At 42.3% G+C, this 18,766-nt stretch overlaps 1 protein-coding gene across 2 annotated transcripts in view; it reads left to right on the top strand.

Annotated features, from left to right (window-relative positions):
- The first annotated feature begins 617 nt into the window (after window positions 1–617).
- The window catches only part of KCTD3 (potassium channel tetramerization domain containing 3), a 65,860-nt gene continuing 47,711 nt past the window's right edge, over window positions 618–18,766 (top strand). The window contains exons 1-2 of one of the 2 annotated variants that reach the window (XM_048843171.2): window positions 618–1,016; window positions 17,238–17,291. In XM_048843171.2, coding sequence (XP_048699128.1) covers window positions 943–1,016; window positions 17,238–17,291 — 128 coding nt within the window. In that variant the 5' untranslated portion in view covers window positions 618–942. The remainder of the gene's footprint in view (window positions 1,017–17,237; window positions 17,292–18,766) is intronic. The other variant, XM_048843170.2, reaches the window with a different exon arrangement.

Below are 18,766 nucleotides of genomic sequence, written 5' to 3'. Positions count from 1 at the left end.
TTTTTTAGTAGAGAAAAAAGTTGTCATACAGAATTCAGATTTTGGATTTCCCCCATTGCAATTCTGGCATCATGTTCTCTGTAAATATAATGCGGTGGGGAGGGGAGAAATGCAATCATTTAATGTTAATGGCCTTTCAAAAATTGAGGACAATGAATTGGGCAGCTTTTTAAGAAGGTGACTGTTACTAATGATCCACACATTAAGCAAATATAACTTCCCAGCTTGACAGCCTCCATTTCCCCTACTTGTCCTGTGTACATTTTTCTGATAGCATAATCACTGAATAAAACCCTCGAAAACTTTCATCACTATGAATAAGGGCCTGATTCACCATTGCCTTAGTCCGGTTTTATGCTGAGTGAATCAGGGGCAAAATAATTAAAATAGATGAACAGAGAGAGGCGTTTTGCCTATTTGGCGAGAGAGGAGGAGAGGGAGGATTCCTCAGTTTGGGTGTGTGCGGAGAGTCCTCTCGTCTGGGGGGACTACCGCGTGTGTGTATTCCCCATTGCGCTGTGCGTGTGCACTCTGCTGCTGAAGGAGCGTGTGTGTGTGTACGGAGACTTTCGAACCCTCCCGCCCATAGCGTCCCCACAGCTCTCCCTCCCCTCCCGAGCTCGCTTCGCGCAGAACGCGGAGTATTTTGTCCCGTGCCGAGCCCCCTCCTCCAGGTGCTGCGCGTTGCCATGGCACTTTCCGCCCGGCTCCGGCCAGGGTGTGGGGAGGCGGCGCGGCCTTTGCTGGCCTGAGCCCGAGGGGCCGCAGCTTCTTGGGACCCGGTTCCTCCCTCGCTGGCCCACGCCCGGGGCAGCCCCGCTGCGCGCTCCCCCAGCTCCCGCCTCTAGCTGCCGCCTCCTGCTGGTTCCGTGGGCTCCGGCTCCGGCTGCGGTGGAAGGTGGCGGCGGGCGCTGCCCGGAGCTGCAGGCGGCGGCGGGGAAGATGGCGGGGAACGGTGGGGGCTTCGCCGGCGCGGGAAGCGGGGAGATCATCCAGCTCAACGTAGGAGGCACCAGGTGAGCGGGGTGTGTGGGGGGGCGCTGCAGGGAAGGGAGCCCATGGGGGAGTGAGGGGTCCGAGCTGGGGGGGGCGGATTCTGGGGCTGGGAAGGGGGGTCTGGGGGAGGGTAGTGTGGGCGGTCAGGAGCCCCAGCAATGGGGTCCAGGGGAGGGCAGTGGGAGCTGGCGGGGCGTGGGGGAACCCCAGCAATGAGCAGAGAGAGCTGGGGGAGGGCAGCGAGAGCTGGGGGGAGAGCCCCAGCAGTGGGCATCGGGGTCTGGGGGTGGGCAGCGAGAGCTGGGGGGGGGGAGCCCCAGCAATGGGCATCGGGGTCTGGGGGTGGGCAGCGAGAGCTGGGGGGGGAGAGCCCCAGCAGTGGGCATCGGGGTCTGGGGGTGGGCAGCGAGAGCTGGGGGGGGAGCCCCAGCAGTGGGCATCGGGGTCTGGGGGTGGGCAGCGAGAGCTGGGGGGGGGGAGCCCCAGCAGTGGGCATCGGGGTCTGGGGGTGGGCAGCGAGAGCTGGGGGGGAGAGCCCCAGCAGTGGGCATCGGGGTCTGGGGGTGGGCAGCGAGAGCTGGGGGGGGGGGGAGCCCCAGCAATGGGCAGCAGGGTTTGGGAGAGGACAGTGTGAACTGGTGTAGGGCTGGTGGGGGCATATGGGGGAGGGAAGATCCAGTGGTGGGGAGCTGGGAACCAAAGTTTGGGGGAAGGTAGTGCGAGTTGGTTGTGGGGCAGGGGAGTTAAGGGGGAGAAGAGCCCTAGTCTGGGGTGCAGGGCTAGGCGGATCATGCATCTCCCTCAGGTGTCCCAGGAACAGGATCTGTTTAGTTATGTCATCGAGACCTGGTCCACCTAGGACTTGTTGCATTATTCCTTGGTCTGGTCTGTCTGTGTCCCAGTTTTGTCCTGGCTTCCTGCTGATAGGGCTTGTCCTGAAGCTGCTGAGCCCAGGCTCAACCCAGTTGTCACTGCATTTTGGTCTTGATATTTGGCATCATATTGCAAAGGGAACTCATTGTGGGGATGTGCCCAAGTTTTGCCATGTTGCAGGTAGCTTTGCCTAGGTTGTGTTTGTGATGGAGCTGCCTGGGTGATAAAGAAAATTTGGGCCTATCTAACGTGTTTCAAAGGAGTCAAAATCAGGACTATCCAGGGGGAAAGCAGACATTGTGACCCTGTGCGTGCACTCAGTCCCAAAGAATGTCTACTGCTCTTGGGTATTTTAAAATGGTTACAGTAATTTATCTGTCACATTTATGTCTGTGAATGGCATTTGGATCTTTTGGGATAAAATATATTCAAAGGGGTGGAATGTTCTGGTCAGGGCTCTGTATAAGTACTGGAGAATGAAATTGATATTTGTTATAATTTTGACAGATATCTATGATTATTTTAAGCATTTTTTTTATTTCTGTCAATTTAAGTGTTTGCTGTTGTGAAAAATATGGACATTAAGTATTTTTATAGTTTTTATTTATTTAAATTTTTACAGTTGCAGGAAATTATGGGGTGGGGTCAGACAGTAGCATTTTAATGACAGAAGATGTTGAGATTAAAAAAGTTCGATTTGTAACTGTTGAAGCACAAATTGTCAATATCACATGCAAAATATACAAAACAAATATCCTTAAATCAATCTCATAAGTTCTCAAGCAGCATTTTTCTTATTTTGCCTATCTGTACATTTTGGTTAAATGGAAATATTTTTATTGGTTTGTGTGTATGGGGAAATCAACATTTTCTGATTAAAAATCTAATCCTTCCAAGGCTTTGTATACTGTACTATAAGGCCTTGGATTCTCTAGCAATCTAGTAGAAAGTCTGGAACATCTGTGTCAGCCTCAGATGTGTTAAAATGGAGGTTTTTATGAAATATAAAAATGAATAATGTAAGTATAGTTACCCTGTATTGTTGTTTTGATATTGAGTTTGTCTTATTTTTTGCTGCTCTTCTACTTTCAGTGTCTGATATGAGGAAGCATTCTGTATTAAAAATGCATAACTGCGATGTAAATTGTGGATGCAAAGCGGGAGGGACGGAGCTGGAAGTTTTGAAAATTTGTTAGGGAACAATTGGGGCAACTTTGGGATTGTGGGGTTAATATGTTACCTGAATGTTTTTGCTAAAATGATAAGCAGCGAAATAGACAACAATATTGTCATTAGAATGCACTCTGAAACATAAAGAAGAGAACACTTTTTATTGAGATGAATATAATTCATACTTCTTGGAGCAATAGTTTCAAGCTGTCTGCAGATTCACAAAGACAGCATTGCGTTAGTTTCCACTTCGTGTTTTCAAGGTTATCTTTGCAGCCATGTGGTCTAGAAACATAACTTGGTAAAACTTTAAGCTGATACTTTATAGTACAGTTGTACAGCAAACTTACCCTCTGTAGCAAATGTTGCAGAATCTCAGAATTCACAGGCCTCTGATTATACTATAACTCTGATTTACTGAAACTCCTGCCTCGGTGATACCTTAAAATTAGTAGGCAAAACTGATATCTGAAAGTGTCCTCAGGGCCAATTTATGGCATTGGTTAAAATTTATGTTGTGTAAGTATAACCCAAACCAGGGTTGGCTGTGCCTACCTTGAGAACCCTTCACTATTCTGCAGTTATACAGTGACCTATTCGTACAGTGTTTAGGAGTAAGTCACTTAAAAGTCCCAAAACTGCAGATCATGTTTTGAAATATATTTAGCAAATGATTATGAAAATCACAGAGAAGTATAAGCAGGAGACATGTTGAGGGAGAAATATGTTTCTTCAGACTAAGAGTTATTGAATTGCTAATTTGCTAACAGATATAGAGTAGGAATTTCTTCAGATTCCCTAGTTTACAAAAGAAACCACTCTGTCCTTCACTTTACTTTGTCTCCATAGTTTTTTGTAGTCCAGGTTTGCAATTACATGTTTCTAGAAAAAGTGGATATTGCTAAATTTATAACTTCAGTGGTTCTAACTGTATTGTTTCTCATTCCACAAATACCTACCTTTATTTTCTGTATTTTATTGTATTTCTGTAAGTTCGTTGCTGCTTTGTCAATGTAGCATCTGCCCTTCCAAAGCTATGTGGATAATGCTTTGTATAAATTTTGGGTGCTAAACTTGAGAATCCTGTACAGATTGAGTTTGTCATTTTTTTTTAAACTTTACAAAATTGTGTATTTTCTCTTACATTTCTGAAAATTATGTATTGTATTAGTAGAATATACAGTATAATGGATTGTAAATAGGAAAGTAGAAGAGTGATGCTTATGTTAAGTGCTAACACTATAGTAGAAAGATTAAAGCAATGAAAATAAATTACTTTTTTCCAAAGTAGATAAATATACTCGCAGTTTTGGAGTTTTCCTGCAACTTCTAAAATATCATGGTAGGAACGTACTTGTTATGGTAATTTTTGTTGTTTACAAAGTATCCTCAAAAAGAAAAGGAGTACTTGTGGCACCTTAGAGACTAACCAATTTATTTGAGCATAAGCTTTTGTGAGCTACAGCTACTAACACGGCTGTTACTCTGAAAAGTATCCTCCTTTTTTTTGTGTGTGCAGAATAAGTGTCTCAGGGCATGGTTACACAAGAGAGTTTACAGCACCACTGCAGCTTGGTCGCCATAAACTCTCTAATCTAGCTGCTCTAAGCTGACGGGAGAGAGCTCATTAGTGGGAGAAGCTCTCCCGCCAACGTAGCGCTGTCCACACTGGCACTTATGTCGGTATAACTTATGACACTCGGGAGTGATTTATTTACACCCCTGAGTGACATAAATTATGCTGACATAAACTGTAGTGTAGACATAGCCTCAGAAAGAGGGAATGGACCTGGGGGAGAATAAAGTAAGTTGTTCATATCTTACTCAGGAATATGTGCCTTGGCCAAGCTGTTGTTTGTCTATGCAGTGTAAGTAACTCTGGATGAATCTTTCCCTTTCTTCTTTCCAACATTTAATTTTGCATTTGTTTGGGAATCCACCTTATTTAGTACAATGCAGTATCCTTTTTTTAAAAAGAGGAATGGAAATATGACTGTCTGAAGAGTGAGTGTGTCAGGTCTCTTTGGAAGGAGGAAGGGCTCCTGAGTGAGTTATGGGCTGTAAAGTTAAGCAGTTTTCTAAAGAAGATTGGAAAGACTGAGTCTTTCTGTGTAGCAACTTGATTATCATGCACATTGTGTAGAGAGTTGTCACTTTGGATGGGCTATCACCAGCAGGAGAGTGAATTTGTGTGGGGGGTGGAGGTGAGAAAACCTGGATTTGTGCTGGAAATGCCCAACTCGATGATCACTTTAGATAAGCTATTACCAGCAGGACAGTGGGGTGGGAGGAGGTATTGTTTCATATTCTCTGTGTGTATATAAAGTCTGCTGCAGTTTCCACGGTATGCATCCGATGAAGTGAGCTGTAGCTCACGAAAGCTCATGCTCAAATAAATTGGTTAGTCTCTAAGGTGCCACAAGTACTCCTTTTCTTTTTGCGAATACAGACTAACACGGCTGTTACTCTGAAACCTCTCCTTACAATGTGTATGATGGTCGGGGTGGGCCATTTCCAGCACAGGTTCAGGTTTTCTCCCCACGCCCCCCCCCCCCCCCACAGACCCACTCTCTTGTCGGTAATAGCTTATCCAAAGCTATTGTGTGTGGTTTGTGTGTATAAAAACATCTTCTGTATTTTCCACAGTATGCATCCGATGAAGTGAGCTGTAGCTCACGAAAGCTTATGCTCAAATAAATTGGTTAGTCTCTAAGGTGCCACAAGTACTCCTTTTCTTTTTGCGAATACAGACTAACACGGCTGTTACTCTGAAACCTGGCACTATAGATGCTATATGGTGCTTTACATAGTGAGTAAAAACATGATCGCTGCCTTCTTGTATTCTAAATTGAGTGTAACAAAATAGGATGTAGAGGGCGGAAGGAATACACAAACTAAGATTTAGAAGGGTCAGGATGATATGATATGCATCATGTCACCATGCTGTGTGAAGCCCTGGGGACAAAACATGAAAAGTTTTAAGATAGGGATTTGGAGTCAGTGAAACGACTTATGAAAAGCTGTGGTTAGGCTAGCAGTGAATGAGCTGCGTGTTGGTAGGGCCAGAAAGAAGGAGGTTACAGTTTTTGAGGCAAGGAGATGATGCTTAAGGCACAGAGGGATTTTGACAGTAGGTGTGGAAAGGGATGTATACGTAAATAGCAGGAGTTAGCAACTGACTAACTGTGCAAGGTAAAAGAAACAAGGTAACAGTGAAGTGGTAGGCCAGGATAGGGAAGCTTCATGAAACTGTCTTCCTTGAGAATGAATACAGTACTGGGACATTCATATCATTAGGTCTACTTCTGTTTGTATGATGCACTGTATATTATTTCAGATATTGATAAATAGCTTGAACAAGCTCACACAATAAAAGATAAGGAAAGACTTTGACATACTGATGTGTGTCTCAGGAAATACAATAAAGATTTTCCCCCCTGAAAATTTTATATTGGTAAACATTTGATTAGTGTTGCTTATAGACTGAAAAGTTTACCATTGATAATAATAGTCTTCCTAAATTACAAGATACCTTTTAGTTAACTTCAATGTTTTTCTTTAATGTAGCTTATCTTCAGTATGCTTGCATGTGTTGTGCAAAGAAGTGATTTGATTCAAAAACTTATTTTACAATATAAGGGCCAAATTCAATCCTGTCACAAGTCTTCTGAAGTCACTGGAGTTGCATTCTCTAGCTTTATGGCTGAATATGGCCCTAGGAATATCAGACTGTAAAACTTTTGGAAAGATAATTGTACAAGGTGTTACCTGTGAAAATGGCTAACTTCACATTTAGTCACAGAAATATGGGGGAAAATACAACCTCCGTTTGCATTCTTTCATATTTGTAAGTAATTATTGATAATTTCTTTACACCTGATTTTTGTATGGGAAGAAGAATCTAGAGGCTATTAACGAGCAGAATTGACTTCTGCTTCAAAAAAAACTGTGTGATCTAGAAATATTGAAAATATTCCACCAAATATTGCAAACTACTTCACTGGTTAAATCATATTTAAAACAGTGGCTTGTATTTAATTTTGTATCCCATCAGATATAGATTCTTGATGCATCTGTACAAATAAACAGTTTGGATGAAATGCATTAGGCCAAATTGTGATGTTCTTATATGAAAGCATCAAGAACAGTCTAATATTTTGCATATTATATCTCTATCCTGATAGTTTGACATCTTTTTAAGTGTAATAATGAAACATTCATAAACAATTTTTTTCTAAAAAGTTTTCTGTGTTTAACCACCAAATCACCCATGTTTTAATAGTAATAGCAGAAAGTTTTTCATGATAAAATAAAACATAAAATAATTCAGATTGAAACATTTCCATGCTAGTGATGCAAGAGCAGGAGAGCTATACAGGAGCGAAAAAAAGTCTGGAATGTATACCTAGTAAAATGTAAGACTACTTAAATCTGTACCCTGAATTTTTAATTGTTCTTCTTTGTTTCCTCGAGTATTGCAGAATGATGTAGACCAGTGGTTCTCAAAGTCGGTCCACCGCTTGTTCAGGGAAAGCCCCTGGAGGTCCGGATCAGTTTGTTTACTTCCCACTGGCCGCGGTTCGCCGTTCCAGGCCAATGGGGGCTGCGGGAAGGGCGGCCAGCAAGTCCCTTGGCCTGCGCCACTTCCCGCAGCCCCCATTGGCCTGGAGCGGCGAACCGCGGCCAGTGGGAGCCGTGGTCGGCTGAACCTGCGGACGCGGCAGGTAAACAAACCGGTCCGGCCCACGAGGGGCTTTCCCTGAACAAGGTGCGGACTGGCTTTGAGAACTACTGATGTAGACAAATATATTAGTGTGACTCATCTGCCATTCTGAGTAGTGTTACATTACTAGCTGTAGAAAATAATTAGTATTAATGTTAGTAGTAAGTGAGATTTATTTTTGGTTCTAACCCCTGGAATTTACTATTGCAAAGGAAATATTATTTTTGGAATTGCACTAAAATGCTCAGCGATAAACTTTTAAAATTGAAATATCAAAAATGCTGAACTATTTAAGGAACAAGAGATAAAATGTAATCTTGATGCTTTATGTTGATAGCATAATTTCCATTATAACCCTATTGTATTTTAAATATGATTTATTCCTGTTTTTATAATGTAAAAGTCTGATATTTTAAATTTGTATTTTTATATTCAAATGTGATGTTCATGGTTGATCAGAGGTGGAAATGAACTCTTGTCAAGGTTCCTTCCCAACTCTGAACTCTAGGGTACAGATGTGGGGACCTGCATGAAAAACCCCCTAAGCTTATTTTCACCAGCTTTGTTAAAACTTTCCCAAGGTACAAACTATTTTACCTTTTGCCCTTGGACTTAATTGCTGCCACCACCAAGCGTCTAACAAATATATAACAGGGAAAGAGCCCGCTTGGAAACATCTTCCCCCCCCCCCCCCTCCCAAACCCGACACCCCTTTTCCTAGGGAAGGCTTGATAAAAATCCTCACCAATTTGCATAGAATCATAGAATATAAGGGTTGGAAGGGACCCCAGAAGGTCATCTAGTCCAACCCCCTGCTCGAAGCAGGACCAAATCCCAGTTAAATCATCCCAGCCAGGGCTTTGTCAAGCCGGACCTTAAAAACCTCTAAGGAAGGAGATTCTACCACCTCCCTAGGTAACGCATTCCAGTGTTTCACCACCCTCTTAGTGAAAAAGTTTTTCCTAATATCCAATCTAAACCTCCCCCACTGCAACTTGAGACCATTACTCCTCGTTCTGTCATCTGCTACCATTGAGAACAGTCTAGAGCCATCCTCTTTGGAACCCCCTTTCAGGTAGTTGAAAGCAGCTATCAAATCCCCCCTCATTCTTCTCTTCTGCAGGCTAAACAATCCCAGCTCCCTCAGCCTCTCCTCATAAGTCATGTGTACTAGACCCCTAATCATTTTTGTTGCCCTTCGCTGGACTCTCTCCAATTTATCCACATCCTTCTTGAAGTGTGGGGCCCAAAACTGGACACAGTACTCCAGATGAGGCCTCACCAATGTGAGGTGAACACAGACCCAAACCCTTGGATCTTAAGAACAATGAAAAAGCAATCAGGTTCTTAAAAGAAGAATTTTGATTGAAGAAAAAGTAAAAGAATCACCTCTGTAAAATCAGGATGGTAAATACCTGACAGGGTAATCAGATTCAAAACATAGAGAATCCCTCTAGGCAAAACCTTAAGTTACAAAAAGACACAAAAACAGGAATATACATTCCATTCAGCACAACTTATTTTATCAGCCATTTAAACAAAACAGAATCTAACGCATATCTAACTAGATTGCTTATTAGCCCTTTACAGGAGTTCTGACGTGCATTCCTGCTCTGGTCCCAGCAAAAGCAACACACAGACCGAGAGAACCTTTGTTTCTCCCCCGCTCCAGCTTTGAAAGTATCTTGTCTCCTCATTGGTCATTTTGGTCAGGTGCCAGCGAGGTTATCCTAGCTTCTTAACCCTTTACAGGTGAAAGTGTTTTTCCTCTGGCCAGGAGGGATTTAAAGGTGTTTACCCTTCCCTTTATATTTATGACAACTCTAAAAGGCAACTTTCAGTAGTCGTTCTTTAATATATATTGCTGATATCAGATTTTTCTAGATAGAAATTTGATACAAGGTTGATAATACTATAATCTTTGTAAAATTACATCATTGTAATCCTAGTATCTTCGGATAGCTTTATATCAGATTGTTTGTTTCTTATCCAAACCAGTTGTTACATGTAGCACAAACTAGTCAATATTCTGTCTGAGTCTCAAACTAACATCTGTAAATCTTTATATTACTTTTCACTCAGCGATATTGTGAGGTGAAGATTTGGAAATAGGGATGATTGTTTGATTTCTAATGTTTATTAATAATATTTCTTAAAGCTTGGTGAAAACAATTGGCTTAAGCAATAGTAGTTGTTTCATGTTCTTATTGGGTGTAAAAAGCATTGAGCTTAAAATTGTCCACAGAACCCTTTGCAGAATGGCCAGGTGGTTTTAGTGTAGACATCAGTCTATTCTGTTGTTTTCTTTAGATAATTCTGGCTGTGTGGGTCACATACTTTTCCTTTTTAATGAAAATACAAATGGAAAGGTTTAGCTTTGATTAACTGAGTGGATATGTTCTGGTTTGGCTCACATTCTGAGGAATATCCTTTTGTGTGTAATTGCCTTCCACTGGGACTGAAGATGCTAAGGAATAAAATATCTAGGGTTTTGCACATTGATTCTTTCTTGAAGAGGGTTCCAGCTTTTATAGAGAAATCTGCTACCATACCGTGCAAATTCGAAGAGAAAGACAGGCCTGTGAGATAATGTTTGATAGTTCCTTGAAAATATCAACATGATGATCACCCAATTTGAGGCAACAATGGATGATCTGGACAATAAGATGGAGGAGATGAATTTTTGTATCAAAAGCATGGAATGCTGAGTGGATTTTACCTCTTGTTCTAAGAATGTTGTTTTGCTCAGAGACAGGAAAAATTCTATGGTCATTATCCATGCAAGACTTAAATAACTCTCATACCCTTGTTGAAATTCAGGCTTGGGTACACTACATACTTACTATGTTATAACTACGTCACTCGGGGGTGTGAAAAATCCACACACCTGAGCGACGTAGTTATATTGACCTTAATCCACCTTGTAGAGACAGCACTATGTTGGCGGGAAAGCTTCCTCACTGACATACTTACTGCCTCTCACGGAGGTGGCGTTATTAAGCGATGGGAGAGATTTCTCCCATCGGCTTAGAGCATCTTCACCAGACATGTTACAGCAGTGCCAATATAAATTTGTTGTGTAGACTGGCCCTAGGTGTCTGGCATAAAAAGCCTTAGCTTATTAATTGAGTTATTAGACTTCCTTTCTAGTTCTGTGGAGTGCTTGAATGCCAGCATTGTGTGCAGTCTCAGAAAAGGAGAGTGAGCCTTCGCGCAACAAATACCCTGTAGGCTACAAGGTAAGGTGCTCTAGCCTGGGGAGTAGGCAGACCATGCGTTCAGGTGTCCTTTTCCATTCTGTTAATATTTTTCTGCATGTCAGAACCTTATTGACCAAGGCCTTGTAAATACACCCTGTAGACTTGTAACTATTTCCTTCTCCATCCATTTCAGATAGGGTAATTGATGCTGCACAAGGGCAATAGATTGAATCAATGGTTTCATAACTGATAGAAATATAGCTTGAATATCTGTTATCCCCAGTTCTCATTTATTTTTCTATATTTTCTTTAATCACAATAAAATTAAAAAGTAATTTTATAATTACAATAATTCTTCAAGAAGTATAGCTGTGATGCAGATAACACTTTTTGAAAGTTTGAAGGTGCACTTAGTTTTTGGACTGCCCAACTTCCACATCTGATGTGTGTAGATGTCTGGTATGACTGCTCACTTAGCTGGATATACTGGATATATAAATTATTGCGTGTATAACTTTTATTGAAATTGCTACTTCTCAGTCCCAGAAATGAGGTCTAGATTTTATTTTTACAGTTCTTGCTCTGCATGTGTATTATCTGTATTAAACTCTTAGTCATTTTAATGCTCATATTAACTTCAATAACCGTGAATACTAGTTTTTAGGGCAGTTAAGTAATACCGGAACCGACAGCCAACTACGACTGGACATTTTCATCACCAATGAGGACTGGAAGAAGATCATCATGGTGGACATCATAGTGCCCTTCGAAAACAGGACCCCAGCCTTCCATGATGCCTGAGCTTGAAAGCTGGAGAAATATGCCTTTCTGGCTGACACCCTGAGAGCTAGGGGCTACGAAGTCCAAACTCATGTGCTGATCGTCAGAGCCCTGGGCCCGGTAACGAGCAAGTGCTGAGAGAATGTGGAGTTGGTCAACGCTATGCTTGGCTGATGCAGCAACTCATGGTGTTGGATGCTGTCAGGTGGTCGAGGGACATCTACATAGAACGCATCACTGGACACTGGCAATACCAGGAGGGATGAGCTGGAGTGCCGATGATAAGCGCAGTCCGGAAAGTAACTCAAATGCTTTTTTTTTCTCTAAATGAACAACCTATCCTAATTCTCAGTGACTGAGGGACAATCTCCACTCATTGATATATTTTGCTTTCCACAACCAAATCTCTCTACAAATTTTCATGAGTGTATCTGTGTATTTGGATTCTAAAATCTAAATTGTATTGTTAAATCTATTCACCTAAATTTGGGTTACTGCTGATTATGTACTCTATGTATCCTATGACTTTAAAAACAAACTTTGCATTTGTGGGTAATCTAAACACTATACCCAGATGTACAGACACCCTTTTCCCAACCTATGTAGTAAATTGTGCTATTGTGAAATAAAGACTGTACCCCCCCTTTCTTATTATGATCTACTGCTATTGTCTGTCTTGCATGATTTTCTCACTTGGATTTACTCATGGAGAATTAGCCAGAGGGTTTTTTGTTTTCTCACAGTTTTTAGTTTTCTGTTTTATTCTTCTAGCACTTCTTTTACACGAGGATGCTTAAAGTTGGTCTCCTTCATAAATGGATTGATTTTTCAGGATTTCTGAGCACATATGTATCCCAGTGAAATAAGTGCTCAGCACCTTTGAAAGCTAGGCCATTATTGCTTAGGGCCCAGATTCTTAAAGGAACTTAGGCATTGCAATGCTGAGCAAAGCATGCCTTGACTGATTTAGGATCCGAAGTCTCATTGAAAGTCATTGGTACTTAGCCTCCTCTGTATTAGATTTTTATAGGGCATTGACGTGTGGCTGGTAAACGTTGGTCATAAGCTCTCAGCATTGAAAAAAGTTCACAGGGCATAGCTAAGGTAATGTTTTGTATCATTTCAAAATTGAGTTACTCCTACTTTGAGATAAAGTGCTATAAATAAAAATGACATTTACCTAATTGTTCTAAGGATATAGTTTGGCCAATTGGAGAAGCTTTAAATAACTGAAATTTTGGATGTTTAAAGAATATATTTAAAGAATTTTCAAAGGTTTGAAGATGAGAAATGACTGTATTTACCGTATTGTAGTATAAATCACTGTTTTCTTTGGCTACGGCAAATTAGGAAAAATTGTTTCTCTTATTCTGAATTTTATAAGCATACCTAATTATGGTATGTGGATATTTTATTTTTAAGAAGGAAAAATTGAATTCCAGTATATACCTGATGATAAAGGAAACTGTAGCAAAACCAACAGCCGAAAAGTTAGAGAAAATCTCCTTAAACTCTCAGTAGCTCAAGTAACAAAAGGCTTTGGTTCATTTTTTTTCTGACAGAAAAAATAAATTCTTGTTTTGCATGTTGTTCCTGGTCAGTGCCAACACTAGATTTCTTTGTTCAGATTTGGGATTGTCATGCTTGCATTGAACCACTGAATGACTACACATAGTCTTCACTGTATATAGTACAGAGGAGTTTTTTATATGATCTTGCTGCTTCTGCTTTTTGCAGTGGTAGAAAGTAATGTTTTCCTTCAATATAAATAGGAAATGTGGGCACTGAAAATATGAAGCAGAGCCAGAAAAGGGATGAATTCATAAAATACTTGTTCTTTAGAGACATCATGAAATGCATCCATTTATTGTATAAAGTATTTTGGAACTTTACCCTCAAATTTCCTCTCTTCAGCCCCTTCCTGTCTACAATAGCTCCACTTAATGATGTTGTCTTCAAAGATTCCTCAATTCTGGAACCGTTTAGGGGAGATTATTGGAATTGCATGCTTTGGGTGAACCTGTATTGTTGGGTTTTTTTGTTTTTAGTGGGGACTGTATTTTAGGAACCCCTTGCCCAAATGATCCCACGTTTGGATAATTAACCCTACCCTACGCTCCCACAAAACATAACAAATTGCAAGACAATCTGTGTAAGCACACAGATTTTAGAGTACTAAGTCAACTTAAGTTATGTTGACGATCATAAGCCTCTTTAATTACATCGTTACTCTAACAATGTCGCAAAAAGTTCTTTGCCTCTCTTTGAGGTGGTTTTATTATGTCAGCATACCAAGGGAGTTACATCTGTGGGAGGAGCATTTCAGTGTTTCACATCCACTGTTTTGTTGATGAAAGCTGATTTTTGTCGACAAGGTGTGTAATGTAGACAAGACCTCAGAAGAGTCATTTTAACAGGAAGGGCTTTTCAATTTAGGCCATGTCTACGCTACCACTTATGTCTGCAAAACGTATGTTGCTCGGGGTGTGAAAAAAACACACTCCTGAGCAATGTAAGTTTCGCAAGCATAAGTGCTTGGGTGCACAGCGCTGTGGTGGTGGGAGAGCTTTTCCTGCTGCTCCTGCAGGTGGTTTTATTATGTCAATGGGAGAGCTCTCTTCTGTCCTCAGAGTGGCTACAGGAGTGATCTTACAGCGGTGCAGCTGCATAGTTACAGCTATGCTGCTGTAAAGTCACTAGTGTAGGCATGGCCTTAGCTAGAGAAGAGCTGGCATTCTAGTATAATATTGTGTGAAATTAGAGGGAGAATAGGAGGGATGGGGTCGACGCATCCATCAACAATGGAACTGACCCATAGATGTAGCCTTAAACAACATCTCTGAGAGGTGTGAACTGCTTCCCTCATGTGAGTGGGTGTTCCACTTCCCCCTCCCAGTGCTGGAGAGTTTCTGATATGTGTCAAGCATACCCAATCTCAGCAGTATATTCCTGGTGCATGGTCTGAGCATGTCTGGCTCACATGGGGAGGGGTAGAGAGAGGGGCTCAGACCCCCCATCCCACTCCAGAAAAGCAAGCCCCCTCCAGAACGTGGCTTTCATGAGGGGGGCAGGGAAGGGGGGGTGTTCACACTCAAATAGTTGGGTTGAAAGCCCCCAGATTGTAGAACATGCACAGGAAGGCAATGTGGGGTTACAGGCATTCCTGCCTCATCCCTATTCCCCCCAGGCCCTCTGTCACTCTCCCACCCCTACTTTCCTACTCCCCCTAGTCACTACCCTCCTCTCTATGACCTGGTGTCCCAACCCCTCACCGTCTATTCCCACCTTATCTTCTACTTCAATTTTCCCTTTCAGAGAGCATTTGCTTGTGTAGCTTTGTTTCCTTTTTTAAATAGCCTTCTGAATATTCTGCTGTACTCAGATTATGTTTCACAAAAATTAAAATCCCACTTTGACAGAGGCAGATTGGAGCAATATTCCTGCTTTTTTTTTTTACTTCAAATTTTTGCCCAGGGTTTGGATTTGAACGTACAGTGCCTGGGATGGTTCCAAGAACGTAATGTACCTTTGGAGCCACCTAGGTTCTGTGATGTGTAGGTAGTTTTCCAGACAGTTAGTGTGTGTCTCTCTCTCTCTGCACATGCTCCATTAGAGGTATGAGTACGCACGTAAGCCTTTATAGGCGTAACTGGAAAAAGCAAACTCTTTCAAATAATGTTTTAATTTGATTTCCCCCAAAGGGTGGTGGGTGCCATGCACTCTGTTGGGGGTAGCACTTAAGCGTTTTAGACCCTAGCCTGATGATCTGAGCCCTGATTTGATCTGTCTGTGAGCAAAAAAAACATTGCCAGAACATGTTAACTTTATTAAAAAAAATGTTTTTCTGGAGGCTGTCCCCTGCCACCCCTCTGGAGACTGTATCTCAGGAATCCCATGGTCAAATGGCCCCAACTGTGGCTCACTGACTTTACCTCCTCCGTATGAGGCACACCAAATTTCAATGCAATCTGATTGACTGTCCAGATTTTAGAGCACGTAGAACAGTTGAGCTTTAAACAGAAAGCTGGTCCTAACTTTAATTCTAGTGGAGAGATTTCACTGGTAGACAATTGGGCATAAATAGCCGTTGCAGATAACTACAGGTACTATAAGTAGAGCCCTACCAAATTCACAGTCCATTTTGGTCAATTTTACAGTCATAGGATTTTTAAAATCATAATTTTCATGATTTCAGCTATTTAAATCTGAAATTTCATGGTGTCGTAATTGTAGAGGTCCAGACACAAAAAGGAGGTGTGTGTGTGTGTGTGGTTTTTTTTGGGGGGGTGGGGAGGGTTGCAGTACTGCTACCCTTACCTCTGCGCTGCTGCTAGCAGCAGCATGCCTTCAGAGCTGGGCAGCTAGAGAGTGGTGTCTGCTGACTGGGAGCTCAGCTTTGAAGGCAGAGCCAGCACCAGCGCAGAAGGAAGGATGGCCTGGTCTGGTATTGCCACCCTTCCTTCTGCACTGCTGCTGGTGGGGGACTGCCTTCAGAGCTGGGTGCCTGGCCAACAGCCGCCACTCTCTGGCTGCCCAGCTCTGAAGGCAGCACAGAAGTAAGTGAGACAATACTGCAGCCCCCCTAAAATAACCTTGATCCCCCTGCAATTCCCTTTTGAGTCAGGACCCCCAATTTGAGAAACGCTGGTCTCCCCCGTGAAATCTGTATACAGGGTAAAAGCACACAAAAGACCAGATTTCATGCGGGGAGACCATATTTCTCTGATGCATTTTTCATGGCCGTGAATTTGGTAGGGCCCTAACTATAAGCACTCTAAAATATTTTTTACTTACTACTTTGTCATTATTACTGACACTCTCCCTAAGTTTGTTGCATCTTGTCTTAATTTAGGGCTTAATCTTGCAAATACTAGCACTATTGATCTAGTCCTTTGTATAAAGTTACACAAATGGCATGAATGTTTGCAGGGGCAGGACCCTGGATTGTAAGATATTTGGGGCAGGAATTGTATCGCTGAGTGTTTTTGTATAGGGTCTAGCACAATGATTGGGGCCCTGATTTGGGGCCTCCAGATGCTGTAATACAAATGAGAGGTAAGAATAATATAATGTCTTCACATCTTTTCTTTGAGATTTTTACACATAGTAAGGAATTCACTCTAGAATCAGCTTTCCAAACCACTCTCTGACCTCTAAGGATATGTCTGCACTGCAAAATAAAGACCTAGAGCAGTGAGACTTGGAGCCTGGGTTGACTGCAGTGTGGACTTTCAGGCTGAGAGCCACCCCCTTTGCTGGGTTTCAGAACCAGGCTCCAACCTAAACCCAAATATCTATATAGCTGTTTTTAGCCCCATAGCATGAGCCTTGACCCCAAATTAGTTGACCTGGGCTCTGAGACTTGCTGCCCTGGATCTTTTTTTGCAGTGTAATGTACCCTAAGGCTTCTTTTAAGCAGTCTTGAAAAAAACAAAAACTCAATTTGATACTCTGTATGTGCAATGCTTGATTTTTTTTAATTTTTGGTCTTACAGGTTCAGCACCTCAAGACAAACACTAATGTGGATTCCAGACTCCTTTTTTTCCAGGTATTTCAAATGTTAATATATTTTACTAAGTAGAATTACTAGGCATTTAAAAAGCATTTTATATCATTACCATTATGAGAGTTTGATTACAGAAAAAAACATAAGTCACAACGCCATCCTGCTGTCACTGTTGGGGCAGAGCGAAGGAGGAGGATGGAGTGGTGAAGGGATTATTCATCTTCCTGAGATACTCATGCTGTGGGTGGGAGGGTCAGTGGGTGGTGAAGCTGAGCCAGACCTGCATTAGATCACCAGTATCCACCTTCTCCACTGCTGTTGCACAGTATGCTTCTGTAATTAAAATTGTAAGAGTTTCCCCATTGTGAATTTAACACATACATTTTTTCCCCCTCTAATTTTTTTTGGGGTCTACTCATAGCATATAAAAACTAGTGCCAAGTGGGGAGGGAGGAAGGAATAAACCGGCCATATGATCAGTTTTTCTGTCTTCCTCCTTCTCCAATCAGTCAGTGGTTAGCTTATTGAATGTGAGGGTTTATTATCCTTTATAAAAATATTTTTATCCTATCTAATGAAACTGTTGATATTCTCATGGCTCACTATTTTGACTCCTAGCAAGCCCTAGGTCTCAAAATTATGTCTAGTGGCAATAAGTTCCACATGTTAATTTTGCATTGTTAAAAATCTTTCTATTGGTTTAAAATGTGTTGCCTTTCAAATTCCATTTTAAATGTCTGCTTGTGCTTGTGTCATGAGAGTGATAAGTAGGAGCATCATATTTACCTTCTCCATGACATACATTATTTGTATACCACGCTATTCCTTTGGGAGAGTTAGTAGTTAGATATTTAAATTCTTTTGTCTTCATATGTGAGAGAATTTTCAATATGTTATCTTTTAAAAAATATTATTTCTTGCTCTTTGCAGTAAGTAGCCTTCCAAATCAGAACAGTAAATAAGCCTCTTACTTAATTCTAACCCTCCCAAATATGCTGGGCTTTTCATCATTATTTTTAGGAAAAATCATGTTTTTTTTTTCCAACTACGCCAGGGCGGGCAAACTTTTTGGCCTGAGGGCCACATCGGGTTTCCAAAATTGTATGGAGGGCCGGTTAGGGGGGGCTGTGCCTCCCCAAACAGCCAGGAGTGGCACTGCCACCGCCCCTATCCGACCCCCCCCCCCGCTTCTAACCCCCTGACGGCACCCCGGGACCCTTGCCCCATCCACCCCCCCGTCCCGCTCTCTGTCCCCTGACCGCCCCTGGACCCCCTGCCCCTAACTGTCCCCCGCTGCCCCATCCAACCCCTCCTCTCATTCCTGACTGCCCCCCGGGGACCCCTACCCCATCCAACCACCCCTTCTTCCTGACCACCCCCAGACCTCCCACCCCAACTGCCCCCTGCCGCCCCATCCAACCCTCTCCTTCCTGACTGCCCCACCCCGGGACCCCTGCCCCATGCAACCACCCCTTCTCCCTGTCCTCTGACCGCCCCTGGAACCTCCACCCCTGACT

Source organism: Caretta caretta, chromosome 3 (genome assembly GCF_965140235.1).
Source record: "Caretta caretta isolate rCarCar2 chromosome 3, rCarCar1.hap1, whole genome shotgun sequence".
Classification (NCBI taxonomy): Eukaryota; Metazoa; Chordata; order Testudines; family Cheloniidae; genus Caretta; species Caretta caretta.
This window is presented reverse-complemented; position numbering and strand designations above follow the sequence as displayed.